General features: G+C 40.0%; 1 protein-coding gene across 14 annotated transcripts in view; it reads left to right on the forward strand.

The window, feature by feature from the left end:
• Positions 1 to 5773: 5773 nt before the first annotated feature.
• Positions 5774 to 18179, forward strand: part of Dock3 (dedicator of cytokinesis 3) — a 586580-nt gene continuing 574174 nt past the window's right edge. For 13 of the 14 annotated variants that reach the window (XR_013436504.1, XM_021727520.2, XM_021727523.2 and 10 more), the window contains exon 1: positions 5775 to 6174. Coding sequence is in view for 13 of the 14 variants with exons in the window: in XM_021727520.2 (XP_021583195.1) it covers positions 6138 to 6174 (37 nt within the window). In the remaining variant the exon portion in view is untranslated. Of the gene's footprint in view, positions 6175 to 18179 lie in introns of all 14 variants that reach the window. The other variant, XM_078043258.1, reaches the window with a different exon arrangement.

Raw genomic sequence — 18179 nt, forward strand, 5'->3', positions numbered from 1 at the left:
CCTGGGAACAGGTATGCCATCTTGAGTACAAAGGAGGGAAGGGCTCAAGGAGGAGACAAGCCTGGAATGGTCCTGTGAGGGTGTGGTCCTAGATGCTTCTGCAAAACCTTTGTTGGGTGCTCAGAGAATTGGAGTATATGTAGTGGTACCTCTAAGCCCAGTTTTCAAGGGGATGAGCCTTTTCCTCTAGTGTCCCTTAATGAACCAAGGATCTACTTGAGGGGCCTGGACTTATCCATGTCTCTTATCTCTGATCCTGACTTGACAATGGTTGGTGCCCTATCATTATGGGACCCATTAAAGGCCTAAGATATGGCCCCACCTCCCACTCCAGCCATACCTCTCTCTACTCTCCATTTATTTGCTCACTCAAAATCATATCCTGGTCACTCTGGCCTCTCTATTCCTTGGATGCATCAAGTTCATTCCCCACCTCCCAAATGCTGCTCCTTTTGTCTAGGATACTTTCTATTTTTTTAATCTTTGTTTTGTTTATTTATTTTTATGTGGTGCTGAGGATGGAACCCAGTGCCTCACAGGTGCAAGGCAAGCACTCTTCCGCTGAGCCACAACCCCAGCCCTACTTTCTTTTCTTTTTAACTTGGCTGATTCATCTGCATTGTCAGACTTTAAATATCATTTCCTCCAGGAAGCCTTCTCTGATTTGCAAACTAGGTCAGTCAGTCCTCTCCCCTTCCCCCGCTGGTGCTCCTTTTATTCACTGGGTCTTTAGAGATTCACTTTTGTGATAATTGGTTCAGTGGCTCTTCCATATAACTAGATGGTAAACTCATGGTTGGGAAAGACTGTGAACATTTTCTGCCCTGGACTTTGCTGATAATAGGTGCTCAATAAGTTTTGGGTGAATGAATGAGTCAAATTTCTCACACTTTAAGAAAAAAAGTATAAAGAGTCAATGATATCAAAGTCTCAGTTCCCTTTCTTTCCCCAGTCCCATAGTATTTTAGACCTGGATAGGTTGTGCTATACCAAATGGGCTTTGTTTTACACTTAAGTGAACTTGGTGAAAGCATTGTTGCCTGCGTTTTATGTATAGAGAAATTACCTCTGTCCTGATTTGCAATATCTGTGCTATTTTGGGCTGTTTTTCTCTTTTGGGCCTATTTATATTGGAGCAATAATTCCACCATTTGGCTACACAGAGGCTCAATTAATATTACAAATACGGTCCCATAAAATTCGGTGCTTGACATTAGGACGTTTTGTTGCTAATTACTCTCCAAGGTTTTTAATTTCAATTCCTCCTTGGTGACTTAGTTCAGAAATTCAAGGGCACAGTTATTACCCCCAAAGGGAAAGGAGAACTAAGAAATGCCAACTTTCTATTTGCCCTGCCTCCTGAAGTTATCTAATTTTTGATTGCCTTTCCTCCTTTTTTTCTTGCCCACAAAACAATAAACAAAAACTGAAACAAAGATATACATTTCTGGAAAAAAAATGAAAATGGAAGCACACCTTCACTAATATATTCATTCAAATAATATTTACTGAACACCTATTTTTTGTCAGATCCTGTGTGCTAGACAATGAAGATAAAAAAAAGAAATAAGCCCCTCACAGACTTGGGGGTCTAAAAGTGCTGAGGATTCTCAGACTCACCCGGATACATCTGAGGGAGCTGCTTATAAAGGGGCTTAATAGTTATCATCCATCCCAAAGTACTACATTAGTCTTCAAGGGTTGAAGTCGTGGGAATTTTGGTCATTTCTCATTTGAAGACTCTGGATAACTGTAAGGAATCTGCATTTTAATAATATTTTGAATGGGTTGATAAAATAGGAACAGATGGTTAAAGTTTGTCATTTCAGGAAAAATATTAAAATATTGCACTGCTTAATCTGTCTCTTTTTCACACTCTTCCCCGTCCTCTCTCCACTTCATAGACAGTCAGATGCAATACAATTTAAAGCAAAATACTAATCATATCTTTTAGTCACTCCAGTTCTTCTCTGAAGGAACCCTAACTTTATTAGCCTGGCTGGCTCCTTAAATGCTTTATTCCAATGCTTCCTATAAAGTGTTGTTTTGTGGGGACATAAGAAGTGGTAATGAAGTAAGACTAACTTGGATGTCTCTCTGCCATGAAGAACATTAGCTCTCCAAGTGCTTTACTAATCAGAGAAGACCCACTCCTTGAGGGACTCAGCAGGGTAGAAATGAATTGGGTAACATGTCTCATCCACTTGCCCCTGGGCTTTGTATGAGGAGAAGTTCTGACTGCTGGCATCTCCTGGCCAAGAAAAGGCAGAATGTCAATGTTATCACTGCACTTGCTTGGATTTGCCTATGTTTCAACTGTATTTCTCTGAAGTTTTCCTACCATTCTGCTTGGATGAAGCATCAAATGAGATCAACCCTTGGGAGAGGGAAGCAAGTTCTGCTCTGGCAATGTTGCCAGAAACTCTTAGGAGAATGAGCATCGTGAGCCACTTACCCACTGCTTGCCGACTTCAGTAGCAAAAGACTCCAGAATGCTCCTGGATAAACATCATCTTTGTGGCCACACATTGTTTCATGAGCTGAGTCATCAGCCTGACTGGCTCCTTAAATGCTGTCTGATTATCCAGGCAGCAGAAAACAAGGAGAGAAGATATGAAGTGCAGCTCATCAAGCTTTGTAGAGGGCCAGTCTCACTCAGCAAGGTGATGGGGAATTTGCTTTTATGGAATTTGCTTATGACAAAATAATTATTAATCAATTTAAATCTCATTTAAGAGGAAAAGATGATGCTTTCTGCATTTTTTTGTATTTAAAAATCTATTGGTTATAGACATTTAAATAGCCACCCATCTTAAAGAATTTCCTGCTCGAAACTTGAATCCTTCCTTATTCATCAACTTGTAATTTATCATCTAAGATAATGAGGTAAACCCCAAAGTAACAGTGATATGATAAGTCAAATTGCAGACTTCTTTGTTTTGCAGATAAATTGTTCTACCATGTTTATCTTTTATATAGCTACTCAATAAGACATTTTAAATGAATTTTAAATTAAAACCAATGTAACTTATATCAAGGAAATTTACTTTAATTAACTCAAGTTTCGGCATTTGGAGATTTGTGACTTGCTGAGGTAAGCATACCAATTCTCTCTTCTAACCCATTTCATTATGGTCTCAGTAAACAGATCATTCACTCAAGAGTATATGTTAAATTCCTGGTAGGTGGCAGGCACTATGTTAGTCTGTGTGGGAGGTAAAGATAAATGAAGAGCAATACTTGTCACTGAAGATGTTTGTCAATGTGCAAGGCAGACATATTGGATCTCTTGGAGGATGGTAGGAAGAGCAAGTGCTACAGGAAAGACCTTGTTGGGAAAGAATCCACTTCAACTGAGGGCAGGTGGGGAAGCCTTTCTGGGGAAGGTAGCCCTGAGACAGTCCTTGTAGGGTAAGGATGGTCTGTAAGTTTCAAGGGAGGAGAGGATGAGGACTGAAAAACACATCTTGCAAAGGTCCAGTGAAAGCCAGGGAATGGTAGTTGCTTGTGTTTGGAGTTCAGATAACTGAAGAATTCTATTAAATCAGTTATCAGGAGGTGACAAGCTCAGAAACCAGGCTTTCAGGGACTGAGATTTAAATAATTTTGTTGAAATACAAGGATCTGAGGTGGATGATTCTCCTTCCAAGTCAGATGGAGAGAGGAGGAAGAGAGAAGGAGTGGGGAAGATGGAGCTACTGACAAAGTAGGTGTTTCTGGGGCAGCTGGAGCAGGGCAGTGTGAAAATGGGCGACAAGGGGCAACAATAGTGTGGTGGTTCCTGGGGATCCTGAGAAGAAGCAGGCATCGGCAAGTTGGAAGGCAGCTGGAGGAAGGAAAGACTCAGACCAGATGCTATGGGACAGAAGAGTAGGTGCATAGTCCTGCTAAAGACCTATTCCATGATGTATGTTATACCCTTTTGCTTCATTTCAAGAAAATAACCTAAATTTGGTACCAAGAGTAAGAATGTAGGAGTCTAGGATTTATCAACTACCTTCCTTCTCACCTTGGTCCCCTTTCTTTTCATTTTACTGGAGTGGGATTAAGGCACTCCCACTCCAGAGCTGAGGTGTGCAGTTGTGGAGTGAACTTTGTGTAAGAAAGTGTCATCTGGATTTGGACTGGAAACAAGATAGTAAACTTTGGGAAAATTGCTCCTTAGGCTCTGTGACTGCCGTCATATACATTAGACAAGGGGGTAGAACTAAAGGATGAAATAAGAACTTCATGGTTGTTCAGAAGGCTTGTGTAGCTTGTCCCTGCTTGCTGGACAGATCCCCCTGGAGAGAGCTTTGTCAGAGTGTGACTTTATTCCATGGCATGTTATCCACAGCTGCCAATGGACAGGGATTTATCTTCCTGGAACGGTTAGAAACATAAGTAAGGACATCCCTTTTGTTATATTCTTGTATCTGAAGCCCTCCTCACCCTAAAAGTGTATCTGGCTATTGGGCAATGCAGTCATTCACAGAAATGACATTTTTCTGAACAGGAATGGGCAGCTTTCATTGGTGGGGCAGGAGTCCAATAGATTAGGTGGTAGTGGCAATAATATTGGTTAACACAGGTCTGGGAGGAGTTACCAATCACAGAGGACACTTTGAAGGAGGAATCAATAAGATCTAGTGATTACTAAGACACTCTCATACTAGACTTACTTTCCACTCAACAGTTATGCACAGGTGCTGAGTGTCGAGGGGCTAGAAAAATATCTTTAGCTTGGAGCTTGCCTACAAGCAAATAAGCTGCAGTCCTATGGGGAAAATAAGACACAAACGAACACAGCTGGAGTCCCAAACAAAGGAAGAAAGTATTCGTATTCGGTGTGCTAGCTGCAGGATTAGGGCAGGCTTCCTCTCACTGAGGTGCTGAGCAAGGCATTGAAGAGTGGGGGTGTCCAAGAGTGATAATGAGAAGACACCAAGGTTTTAACTCCGAAGTGCTGCTGACAGAGATGGCAAGTTCTGCTGGACCGGGAATACTATGTGGTCCAGATGTAGATGGAAAGAAGTCCTGGTCTTTGAGGAGTAGTTAACAGGAGTACTGGTGTGAGGTGTGGGGTGAGTTGGGATTGTGCATGTCACAAGATGACTTGTACTTTATTTATAGAGTGAATACATCCTTAGGGAGTATAGGGAGTGAGCCAGAACTCAGGATGGCATGGGAGGCAGAGATTCAGGCACAAAGAGGTGGTTCGTATATGAGCACCCAGAGCAACTGGGGAGGTATTTTCTCAGTAGGAAGGCTGCTGAGATTGTTCAGGTCCCATATATTCAACAAGACAAGGACCCAGGAGGTGTCAGCGGCCTTTATCTAAATGACATTCTGGGGACCCAAGAGCGAGTGCATCCCCAGTGGCAAGTCCACCTTTCGATGGGGTGCGTGGGTGGGGTACCTTCCAGAAAATGTGGCTGTGTAAGTACTGTGAGTGACCTGAGATGGGTGACAACGGTGCTGTCCCCTCCTTTTCTGGATCTCCCCTCTGCAACCAGAAGCCCGTGGCCGTCTCTGTGTGCCTGGCAGGAGGCATTAGTAACGGAAGCCAGTAGAGGTTCCAGGGGAGATTCCACCGACCAGCTCTCGCTTTCCTACTGCGCTAGGGGCAGCCAAAGACCCTAGGTGGGCCGAGGACTAGTAGGTTCAGGCTGGGCAGTCCAATCACCTCTCATGGAGTTCCCTCCGTTGGCGCGCGGCAACAGCGCGTGGATTCGCGCGCAGGCTGGTGGCACGAGCCCGGGCGGCGCGAGCCCGGGCGGCGCGAGCCCCCGCGCGCCGGGGAGCGGCGCATGCGCGGGCGTCCTTCAAGCCCGCTGAGGCGAGCCGAGCCGCGGCAGCACCCGGAGCCCAGCGGCGGAGCTGAGAAGGGACTAGCGGCGCGGCGGGAGTGGTGGCGACGGACAGGTGGCTAGCTTTCGCCCGTGCCACAAGGGGCTACTGGGACGCCCGCAGAGCTTCGCTGTCTGGACGTGGCGACGGTGGCATCCCGGACGGCCTGTGAGGGATGCGCCGCCCACTGCCCAGCGCCGGCTGACCGCCCCCGCCTCGTCTCGCGGTGCGCCACAGCCGGGCCCGCGGCCGTTCCCGCCGCGCTGTCGCCCGGCCGCCGCGCCCGCGGGGCCGCGCCCGGCCCGGCCATGTGGACCCCCACGGAGGAAGAGAAATACGGCGTAGGTAGGTAAGGCTTGGGCCTGGCCGCGGCCGGGGATCTGGGGAACGCTCAATCCGTGCTCTGCCGCTCCCGAGCACAGGCTGTACGGCCTCCGCTCTGTGCGAGCGCTGGGTGGGTGCGGGTGCAGAGGTGGGCGCGGGTCTCTGGGAGCCTGGAGGGCGGCAGGGGGCGCTGGCGGCGCGGCCTCGGCAGGTGCGGCCCGCTGGAGGGGCGGGCAAGGCCAGGGCAGTTGCCTGAGGTTTCTGCTGTGCGGCTCAAGGCAGTTTACCCAAGATGCTGGATTCTGAGGATCTGCTTTTCTCTTTCTCCAACCTCGATTTTAATGAATTTCTGCACCTGAATTGATGAGTCGGAGAGCTGTTTATTTTCTGACTGAAATCTTACAAATAAAGAATGAGATCGTTGACATCATTTTTTCCCAATTCAAAAATGTGCAGATATTTGAGTGCAGATGTTTGATCCCTTTTAATTTGTTTTGTCGTATCAGAAATAATTACCTTGCAACGGGAAGTGTTTTAGACATGTGTCCATGCTAAGTTTAGTGTATCTTATAGACACAGTTTTGTTTAAAAAAATGTGTTCACAGGAAAACATTATTCCTCTTTTTATCTGTTTTGTGAGATTCCAGAAGCGAAATAATTCATTTTAACATCCAGTTTCTTTGAAAAGAATATTCAGTGATTTAAAGGATTCACTGTTGTACTTTTACAGTGTTAGTATTCCATGATAATTACACGACAAAAGAGTTCAGCCACGTTGTATTGTTATAAATCACCTATCACCGTGTTCAGTTAGAAACATTTAAAATGTTGAGTGTACAGGTTTTTATTTTTTCTAAGCTTGTAATAGAACATTCTAAATAGGAAATCTCTCCGAACAGAGGTTTTTGCTTCCATGTTTTCTTACAGTTTAATAAAAATTTAGTTCATATTTCATTATAAAGTGATGTTAAACTGCAGAGGTAAGGGTTGTTTTGGAATATTGTCAGGCAAGTTATCATATAAAGATTGAATTTATTTAAATTTAAGGACCCACAGAGAGATCTTCTAGGTGTAGAAAAATCTTGTTTTTAAAGGTAACTTTCCAAAGTTTAAATTAGGTATGCTAGGAGGGAAGTGATAAAAAGAGCCCTAGTCCTAGAGTCCCTGTTGAAAAGGAATCCGGAAATGATGCCAGGAACTGGGAATTGCTTCTAGGGTTGCACCCCTTTCTCTTACAGCATTCCGTGAATACCAAGTTGATGCTGTGAAACGAGGAGTTGATGGTTTTTCTTCACCGTAACTTGTTCCCAGAACTGTTTAGTAGAATAACAAGAAATTGAAATGAAATAGTCAGCTGTTCAGTAGTACCTGATTAATTTCTTTGCTTCTGGGTAGGAGCTCTGAATTAGTGGAGATAGTGGCCTTGAGAGTCTTGGCTTTTCTTTGTTGGTGTTGTGGGCAATGTGCTTAACTGATATTTTCTTAATGCATAAATTGGGGATAATGCTTATTTATCTTACAGGGTTGTGGGCATCAAATGAGACCATACTAAGTACTCAATAAATGCTAATTTTTCTTTCCCCCTTAGTACTTAGAATAATAATTCTAGTTCTGAAACAGATCATGCAAGGCCATCAAGATAGCTATATGAGGATCTAGCATTTGGTGTGTGATTTAATCAGGATGATGGAATGAAATTCTTGCACTCCTAGTATTGTGTGCTTAGCTTTAGAAAAATTGTTATTCCCTGTGGATGGGTACAGCATTGGGCACAGGGCAGGACTTAAGTGCTTATAAAATGAGAGAAAATTATCCTGAAGACATTTTCTTAGCAGCTGTGGTTTGGTAATTTAGGTGCCTTTTTCTGCTAAGCAAGGCAACTCTTTATTTTTCTTACAGCTTTCTTCTGTCCCTTCCTCAGTTATGGTCTAAAAGTTTTTGGGTAAATTGTTTAAAACTTAGGGTACATTTTTTTCCCATAAGCTTGGGCTATATGGAAAGCTTAGAGCTATACTCCTAGGCCTTTTCATAAAATCCAATTCAATCTATAAAGCATCTTCAATATTGTATTTATAATGAGAAATATCACCAATTAAAATGGCATTTTAGTTGCATCGTTTAATTGCTTTGAGGGCTTACTTGACAATTTAACCATAATCATTGTTCCTGTGAGAAATGTTTTGAGTTCAGCTTTGATTTTTATGACTAACATGGAGCACAAATTTCTGTTTCTACCTCTAAATATATAAGAGCAAGTAGAGAAAACTTATTCTTACTTTCTACCAATTTGGAGAAAAATGAGAATTTCCTTTTGTCCTGATAGTGGTGAGGGAAGGAGTCCCCTCTTGCAGCAGTACAGATTTTTTTTCCCCACTGTAGCTCTTCAACTGTATTTGACATTGGTAAGACTTGAGATCCTGTAGTAATATCTACTATATTTTAATTTTTTTATAATGTAGGAATTCTGTACAGATGACATTTATGAGTTATTTGGTTTATTCACTTAGGACGACATGACACCCGAGCTTGCCTTTCTGTTGTAATATTCTATGATTGACTTTGGGAACGGGGAGGACACTGCCCTTTTCTGAGGATCTGTCAGTGATGGGCCAGTCCTTGCATTGGGGAATTCCTCTTATGTTACATTTTGTAGATTCCCAGAGTAGTCCTAATATTGTCTCTGTTATACAGATGAAGAAACTGAATCTCAGAGGTTGTTTGGTCCTTCAACAGTTGAATATTTCCCTATTTATTTTTCTTTTCTTTGTAGTGGGCAATATTTTCTGTGGGCAGTTTTGTATTGTTCTGAAAAGTGAAGGTGTGCCTCATGTTTTTATGATCAGGGGTTTATATTTTTCAAGGAACATCCCCATTCATGATTTTACGTGACCCTTATACGAAAAATTAAGTGATTGATTTAAGGTTCTAAGATAGTAAGTGCTGAGTTGAGATTTGAATCCAGCACTTTAGGATTCTAAGCCTCAGATTCTTTTATTATACCATGTTGCCTCTGAATGGAATTTGTCATTAGTGTGTCTTTGGATTGGAAGTTGAAACACACTCTACAGACTTTACAGTAGGTAGATATACTTAAGAAATTTTATTTCTATATTGGACATTTTATAAGAATACATGGTATTTATTGCTCTGTTTCTGAATGTAACATTACATTGATAATGAGTACAGATGCAGGGCATGAAAGTTCAAAAGGCAGGTTTACTTAATGGCCTGAGGAGTATTTTGGGTACTATTTTAATAGGGAGGAAAGAAATTGAATTTAGCAAACATTTGTAGCCTGGCTTCTCAATCCAAGAGGGTTTGTTTTGATCTCATATTCTGTAAAGCCAATAGGGATTAATCAACAGGAAATTATCAGTGATGTTTTTCTTTTGAGATAGAATCTTGCTATGATGCTGGGGCTGGTCTCCAACTCTGGGGCTCAAGAAGTTCATAATTTGGCCTCCCAAGTAGTTGGGAGTACAGGTCTGAGTGATCATTGCTGCTGTGCTGATGTGTGTGTGTGTGTGTGTGTGTGTGTGTGTGTGTGTGTATGTACGTACATACTGGGGATTGAATTCAGGGGCACTCAACCACTGAATCACATCCTCACCCCTATTTTGTATTTTATTTAGAGACAGGTTTTCACTGAGTTGCTTAGTGCCTCGCTGTTGCTGAGGCTGGCTCTGAACTCATAATCCTTCTGCCTCAGCCTTCCAAGCTGCTGGGATTATAGGTGCATGTAACCTGCTCAGTTAATATGCAACAATAGTCAGTAGATTTCAGATGCACAATTTATCACATAGTGTTAGAATATACTTTACAAACATTAAGGTAAATTGCAAAGGTAGCAACATTTTCTGTGTAGCATTTTAAGACATATTCTAAATAATACATTCTGAAGCATATTGAATTGAAAAGAATGGTCACTAAGATTGAAAGTACTTTATATTCATACCATAATTTACATTCATGCTAGATTTAATTTTTTTGTATGTGCCAGGCAACCTCTTTACCACTTGAGTTATGTTTCTAGACCTTTTTATTTTTTATTTTGAGATGGATTTACTAAGTTGCCCATATTGGCCTTGAATTTGTGCTCCTCCTGCCTCAGCCTCCTATGTAGATGGGATTTTAAGCTTGTGCTATTGTTCCCAGTTTAGTTTTTAGTAGTTTTGAGTCTTTTTTTTTAATGTTGGTGTCTTTATTCTTGATTGTAAAATGATCTGAAACTATTCCCAGTATGTGAGCATCACTGAGTATGTCATATTAGAGTTTTAATTTCAATGTTATATTCACAAACCTGTTTATGATTATGCTCTCAAGTCTCTTGCATACCCTTTACTTGACAGATTTTGTATGTTGTATTTTTTTGCATGTACAGGCTCTGGAAACCTTTTTTTATTGTTAAGTTTATAATTCATCCCCAAATAATTTTAGCTTCCACTGAAGTATTTGCAGTTGATTTGCTATATCACACATTAGGATACTTTAGTAAAGTTAATGACCGTGTTGGGAAATGTCATTCAGAGGCTTCCTGTTTTCCTACAATGGGATAAAATTCCAACCTCCTGCTTCCATCTGTTTCTCCCTTACTCTTCAAAATTCATTCATGAGCTCTTGCCGATGAGTGAGAACTAACATTGTTGGGAGAATTAAAGTGTGATAAACACAGAACTTCTTAGTGTAGATTTAGTACCATACCACCACTAAATGAACATTTGGCTTTTATTCAAGCACATCTAGTAATGGTGCCTTCACCACTTTTTGGGCTAGTGCGTTTTATTGTTAGACAGTTATGTCTAGAAATTCTTTGTTATTGAGTAGAATTAATGACTCCCTGTATTGTTCTGTGCCTTGTCGCATTCCTCGTGACTAAAACAGTCAGGGTCACTCCAGGGGAACTGGGCTGCAGGAAATAACCACACGAGAGATAGAGATACCTTTTTTTGGGTGGGGGTCCTGTGATGGCTGGCTCCTCTGACCTCAAGGGTCTGCAGAGAGAGAGAGAGAGAGAGAGAGAGAGAGAGAGAGAGAGAGAGAGAGAGAGAGAGAGAGAGAACTCGCCGGAGCACATGCCGACCACTTTTATCAAGGAGAAGCCATTCAAATGAGGCAAGGGTCAGGTTTCAAGGGGCTGAGTCTAGCTTCATGCTGTCTGCTGTCAGCAGGTTGACTGACATCTAGGAAGGCCACACCCAAAGGCAGAACAAGAGAAGGGGACACACAAAGGGTGTTTCCATGGAACATTCTATCCCAAACAGGGCAAAGTGGTAATATCACAAAGGGACAGGTGAGCATAGCTTCACCTGTGGGGCTGCAGGAAGGCACGCCTACGTATGAAGACACATTCTGCAACTTCGAGGATGGGGCAGTATGAATGTGGCCAGATCACTAAGAAACTGACTGATGAGCCTCTACCAGCCACAGGAAGGAAAATGCTGGTCACTCAGCTCGACGTCCCCCCCACAGTGCCTGTATATAAATAACTTGGCTCAGGCTGGGATTGTGGCTCAGTGGTAGAGTGTTCCCCTAGCATGCTTGTGGCACTGGTTTCGATTCTCAGCACCACATAAAAATAAAGATATTGTGTTTACCTAAAACTAAAAAATATTAAAAAAAAATAACTTGGTTCATAGACCTTAGTAATTCATGACATTTTAGAACTCTAAAGGGAACTTAGAGATAATATGGTTTAAAGCTTCAGAGCTAAGACTAATTGGAACAGTGAACACTCATTAAGTGTTTATTCTGTGTCTGGTACTTTATATGTTGTGGCTCATATTTGCATTTTCAGCTTCATCTGCTGGCTGACTTGTATTTTACATTTTAGCCAAACTCAGCTTTCCCTGGCTTCCTCTGTCTGAACTTATTTATACCAGTTCTGCCGTGTACTCCCTATGAAACACTTACTTGCTGCATTGTGTCTTTGTTCATATTATTCCTTCCACACAGAGTGCCTTTCACCTACATCTTCATCTATTCTGTCAGTCAGGGTTCCTCTTAATATATTGCTCTTTGTAAATCCTTTTCTAGATCCTTACTATATCCTTCTTCTAATCAGATATATTTTATTCTATTAAATCCTATAGTACTTTGTACCTTATAATGTTATATTTACTTTTTCCTCTTCCATTAGACTAATGTTCTTCTGACTTTTGACTATGATTTACAATTGGAAACTTTAAAAATTACTCTTATATGTGTGTATGTATATATCTTATATGTGTATATGTGTGTATATACATACACATATATTTGAAAAAAAGTTAAAAGTTTCATGGTGTGTTTACTTGTACCGTGTACTTTGTAGAATCTATTCTGATATTTTCTATTTATTTCTGTTTCATTAAAAATACTGGTGGTCAGGTGTTGTGGCACATGCCTGTAATCCCAGTGACTCCAGAGGCTGAGGCAGAAGGATTGCAAGTTTCAGGCCATTCTGGACAATTTTGCAAGACATTGTCTCAAAAAATAAAAAGGGCTGGGGCTGGGGATGTAGCTCGGCAGAACACCCCTGGGTATAATACTCAGTACTGTAAAAAAAAAAAAAATTGGGGAACTCAATCACTTGATTTGATTTGTGTAAAGTATGGTTAAACAATTGGTTTTCCTGAGGCTTGGAAACTCTTAAAAATAGGGATTGTGCCAAATTTATCTTTGTATTCTTGGCAGATGTAACTCAGTACCAGTCATGTAGGCTATATACATGTATTTGTAGCATTGAATTGGACATTTTTGTTAATAAGACTTTTGTAGACTTATTTAGCTGCCATTTCACACAGATTGCTCATATTGAATTTATACCAACTAAACTCTAGGTTTTATTTCATATGAATTAAAGTCAAGCTGTAACTCTTCCATCCTGAGCCTGTGTGATTGATATTCAACAGAGACTAAATTTTGGTTTTATTTTTTAAGATTTTTATATTTATTTCAGTTACATTTCAGGCACTGTATTTTGGCTCATCAGTACAACTTGTCAAATCTTTTTGACGCTTAAGTTTGTAATCTCACATATTATTATCTTTTCCTTGGTTGGTGCTTTATCTATACAATTGATAAGGCTGCCTTATCCAAGTGTCTTGTCTTTTTTCCAAGTAGCGAATACAAATGTTGAATAGGATAGGAGAATATTTATTGCCCTAGAGGGAAGTATCTAATGTATAAAACCTAGATCTTTGCTATATTGTATTTGGATGTAAATTATTTGAATGAACATTTCATGACAGTGCCAGCCATGCCACCTTTTGTGAACCTATTACTGTTTGTGATTAGGGTAGGCTCCCGGGGAGACTGTGGTTTAGGGCCAAGGAAGAAAGATGTGGCTGAGAGGACTGTGTGGACCTACTTTAAAGCTTGGGGACAAAGTAATGTGTTAAAAAGATGTTAATTCTATTTTTACCTTTATATATAGGAGGAAGGCTAATGCTAAAATTTTCCTTTGAGTTTTGTTTCTGACATCATTGCCACATTCTCTGTTGCTGTAGTTAGGATCTGAAATGTTCCCCAAAGGCCCATGTTCAAGCTTGATATCTAGCTTGGCTGTTGGGAGGCAGTGGAAAATATAAGATGTGGGACCTAGTTAGAAGTCTTCTGGTCACAGGGCAGAATGCCTTTGAAGCGGATGGTGGGACACTAACCCTTTCTTCTTCTCTTTTCTTACTTCCTGGCCATGATGTGGAAGATTTGTTGTGCCATGTGCTTCTACTATAATGTGCTAATCCTCCCCATCCCCTCATCTGAAGATCTGAAAGCAATAGGTTGTTGAGCCCAATTATGAACTGCAACCTTCAAAACCATGAGCCAAAAAACAAACCTTTTCTTTTTTTTTAAAAGAGAGAGAGAGAGAGAGAGAGAGAGAGAGAATTTTTTAATATTTAGTTTTTAGTTTTCAGTGGACACAACATCTTTATTTTATTTGTATGTAGTGCTGAGGATCCAACCCAGCGCCCTGCGCATGCCAGGTGAGCGCACTACCACTTGAGCCATATCCCCAGCCCCAAACCTTTTCTCTTTATAAGTTTGTGTCTCAGATATTTGTTACAGTAATGCAAAGCTAACAACCATACCTATACTCTAATTATGCTGGATAGTTCATTCTTTTTCCAGGTTCTTATAATATGATTGAATTGCTATTTCTTAGGCGAATGCCAGCTGAAGAAGCTCAAATATCATCTCCTCTTTGGTGCCTTCCACAGCTCTGCCTGGCCTGATAAAAATAAATGCTGCTGCTTGTTCCTTCTGTAGTTGGTATCAGTCTTTAGTATGTCACTTATTCCTTTACATCATGCTTGATTGCATCTCTTTGCCTCAAGAGGGCTGGGCTCCTTGAAGACAAGGAACTTTGTCTTCATGTTTATATCACTAGGAACTAGAACATAGTGAGTGATCAATAAATGCATAATTAGGAGTCTGACCTAGTGAAGAGGGTTTTTTCTTTGTTAATTCTGAAAGCATTTTAAAAGGAAGTCTGTAAATCTAGTAATATCTTGTTTTTAGACATTTGTGACATCATGAATATATATTTTTTTCCTCATCCTTTCTCTTTCTTGAGCCTGTAAGAGAGGTTTGCTGCCTATAGCTGTGTTTGAATGACTGATTTTGGGTGGGAGCCTTAGAGTTTCACCTAGAGTTTCACAGTTTTGACAACAGTGATTCAGAAGTCTTGCATTAGGTAATTAGAATGCAGTTTGAACTTACCCCATTATCTCTTTCATTTGACATCTTTGGGGAATGCTGTGTTTTGTGTTTTGGATGAGTGATTTTTCCCCCAGAAAACTCAAGATTAATCCCTTAAAAGCACCCAGAAGAGATTTTGTATATTTTGGTTAAAAAATTTCTAAAACAGAACATATTCTAGTCTTCCTTATAATATGAATTTAATATGTTGAATATATTTGAGTTTTTTTTACTATGTTAGATTTTCCCTGATTACATAAGATACAAAAAAATAATATTAAGCAGTCACAGACACCCACACACCCACACACCTACACACACACACACAGAGAGAGAGAGAGAGAGAGAGAGAGAGAGAGAGAGAGAGAGAGAGAAAATAAAAGCAATGTCTTATCTTTGTTACCCAGATATAATTCTTCTTCACATACTGGCATCTTTCTAGTTTTTCCCTGTATATATGTATAAGTAGGCATTTAAAAATAAATTTAGTACTGTACTGTTATATTTTATGATCTACTTAAATTTTAACTACATCATACTGTGAACATTTTCTTAAATCTAGAATGCTCATTGTTTTAATGACTGCTGTTCCATATTATGAATATATACTATAATTTACCCAGTTTCCTACTTTTGAGCAGCTGGTTCTTTGAAGTTTGAACTATTGCCAAGTTATCCTCAAGGACAATGAGGGTACTTGTTTTTTTTTTTTTACCACCTTCATTAGTATAGGGGAATTACATATTTTCTCCATAGACTTTGTATTTTCAAAAATTTAAAAATGGTTATGTACTTGAGAGCAATAAAATCTCAAACATTATATTACAAAAGTAAATGGTCCCCTCCTTCTAGTTCCACTTCTTGGGCATCAATTGTTTAACTGAACTTTCTGATTATTTGGCATTATTAATATAAACAATTGATTATGACATTAATACAGTAATCCTTGTCTTTCTCTCTCTTCCCCCCCAAAAAATCTGTAGGAAAATCACTAATTCCATTGAGGGTTCTCTTGTTCATTTGTTCCTTTTCTCACCTGGTTGTGAAGCTCCTAGGGAATTTGTAGGAAAGATATATGGAATTCTTTGACTCAGTATCAGTGCCTTGAAATGGTATTTTTGTTTTTCTTTGTTATTTTTTTCTTTGCATATTTATTTTCTCTGTAACTACTTGGAATATCTTCTATTTCCTGTTTGTCAGCCACTCATTGATGTTTGCTTCTTTTCCCAGCCATACACTTGGAAACTAGACTGAAATCAAACTTGTCACGGTAAACTGAGTAATTAGGTGTGGTGAAAAACTAAAATCGTTTTTCTTTCCTTTGGAGTGTGTTTCAGTGTCTTTGTGATAGACTCAATCCTGTTAAGTAACTTTTTCACTCATGGTCAAGGCTGGACCCTATAGGAATGCCTGTTTGGGAGAGATGTAAATTTGGTCTGTGCAGAGCATAGTTTCCTTTCTTAGGTGAGTACGTACATCTGTGACATTAGATACTGCTGCAGTCATCTTGTCATGAGGAAAGCCAAGTACAGTAGGGGGTTTTATTTTGCTTTTTTGATATAGGGACAGGAAGAAGAACTTAAGGTTGCTTGAAGCACTATGGGTGGAAGGAAGGAAAATTAAAAAATAATACATTTATACATAATGAAATATTTAAATCCTATGGAGCCAGTTGTATATGATACACAGTAGTGATACTGTAGTTATCCCATAAAATACTCATTGTTTTTGTTGATTTGGTTTCTCAGAAACTATAGCAGATTTCTGTTTATATAGAGTAGTGATTTATTGGTTAACTCTTTTTTTTAGGGGGTATGGGGATTGAATTTAGGGGCACTCAACCACTGAGCCACATCCCCACCCCTATTTTACATTTTATTTAGAGATGGGATCTCACTGAGTTGTTAAGTGCCTGCCTTGCTGATGCTGAAGGCTAGCTTTTGAACTCATGATTCTCCTTTCTCAGCCTCCCAGCTGCTGGGATTACAAGTGTGCACCACTGTGCCTGGCTGGTTAACTCTTTTTTAAAAAATATATATTTTTATTTTTTAGTTGTAGTTGGACACTACACCTTTATTTCACTTGTTTATTTTTATGTGGTGCTGAGGATCGAACCCAGGGTCACGCTGGTGCTAGGCGAGCGTTCTACTGCTGAGTCACAACCCTAGCTCCCGGCTGGTTAACTCTTCTTCATCTTCAGTTTTTTAATTTAAAAATTTGTTTTCTATTTTTATTTTTATTGTGGGAAAATATATACAACATTTACATTTCACCCATTTTTCCCCCTCCTATTACTGGGACTCAAACTTAGGGGGACTGTACCACTTAACTGTACTCTCAGCCTTTTTTGTTTTATATTTTGAGATCAGGGCTTTACTTTCACCCATTTTAAGTATGTAGTTTAGTGACATTAAGTTTACTCATAAAGTTTATACTCTCACCACTATTTCTAGAACTTATCATCCTAGTAGGGGAATGGAGAGCATTACTTTATACCCAGTAAGTAGTAAAATAGTAACTCCTTATTCCTCTCTTTCTCCCTCCTTAGCCCATAGGTACCTATACTCTACTCCCCCACTTTCTTTTTGTTTTTTTGGTACCAGGGATTTTTTTTAATATTTATTTTTTAGTTATCAGCGCACACAACAGCTTTGTATGTGGTGCTGAGGATTGAACCCAGGCCGCACGCATGCCAGGCGAGTGCGCTAACGCTTGAGCCACATCCCCAGCCTGGTACCAGGGATTTTGAACTCAGGGGTACTTAACTGCTGAACCACATCCTCAGCCCTTTTTTTCCTTTTGAGCAGGATTTAGCTAAGTTGCTTAGGGTGGCACTAAATTGCTAAGCTGGTTTTGAACCTGTGATCCTCCTGCTTCAGCCTCCCAAGCTGCTGAGATTACAGGTGTGCACCATCACACTTGGCTACTTTCTATCTCTTTAAGTTTGACTATTCTGGGTACCTTGCATAAGTAGAATCATGATATTTGTCTGTCACCTAATTAATTAGCCTAAATTTTTATTAGCCTAAATTTTTTAAGGTTCATCTACATTGTAGTGTATATCAGAATTTCATTCTTTTTTATAGTTCACTAATATTCTGGTATGTGTGTATATGTCACATTTGGTTTTCTGTTTATCTGTTTATACTTGGGTTGTTTCCATCTTCTATCTATTGTGAGTAAAATTGCTATGAATATTGGCATGCAGGTATGAGTCCCAATTTTCATTTCTCTTGGGTATATATATATCTAGGATTAGAATTGATGAATCATATAGTAATTCTATGCTTAACTTCTTATCCATTTTTCTTTTATTTCTTTTTAAAAATTTGCTCTAATTAGTTATA

Source organism: Ictidomys tridecemlineatus, chromosome 3 (genome assembly GCF_052094955.1).
Source record: "Ictidomys tridecemlineatus isolate mIctTri1 chromosome 3, mIctTri1.hap1, whole genome shotgun sequence".
NCBI classification, from domain to species: domain Eukaryota; kingdom Metazoa; phylum Chordata; class Mammalia; order Rodentia; family Sciuridae; genus Ictidomys; species Ictidomys tridecemlineatus.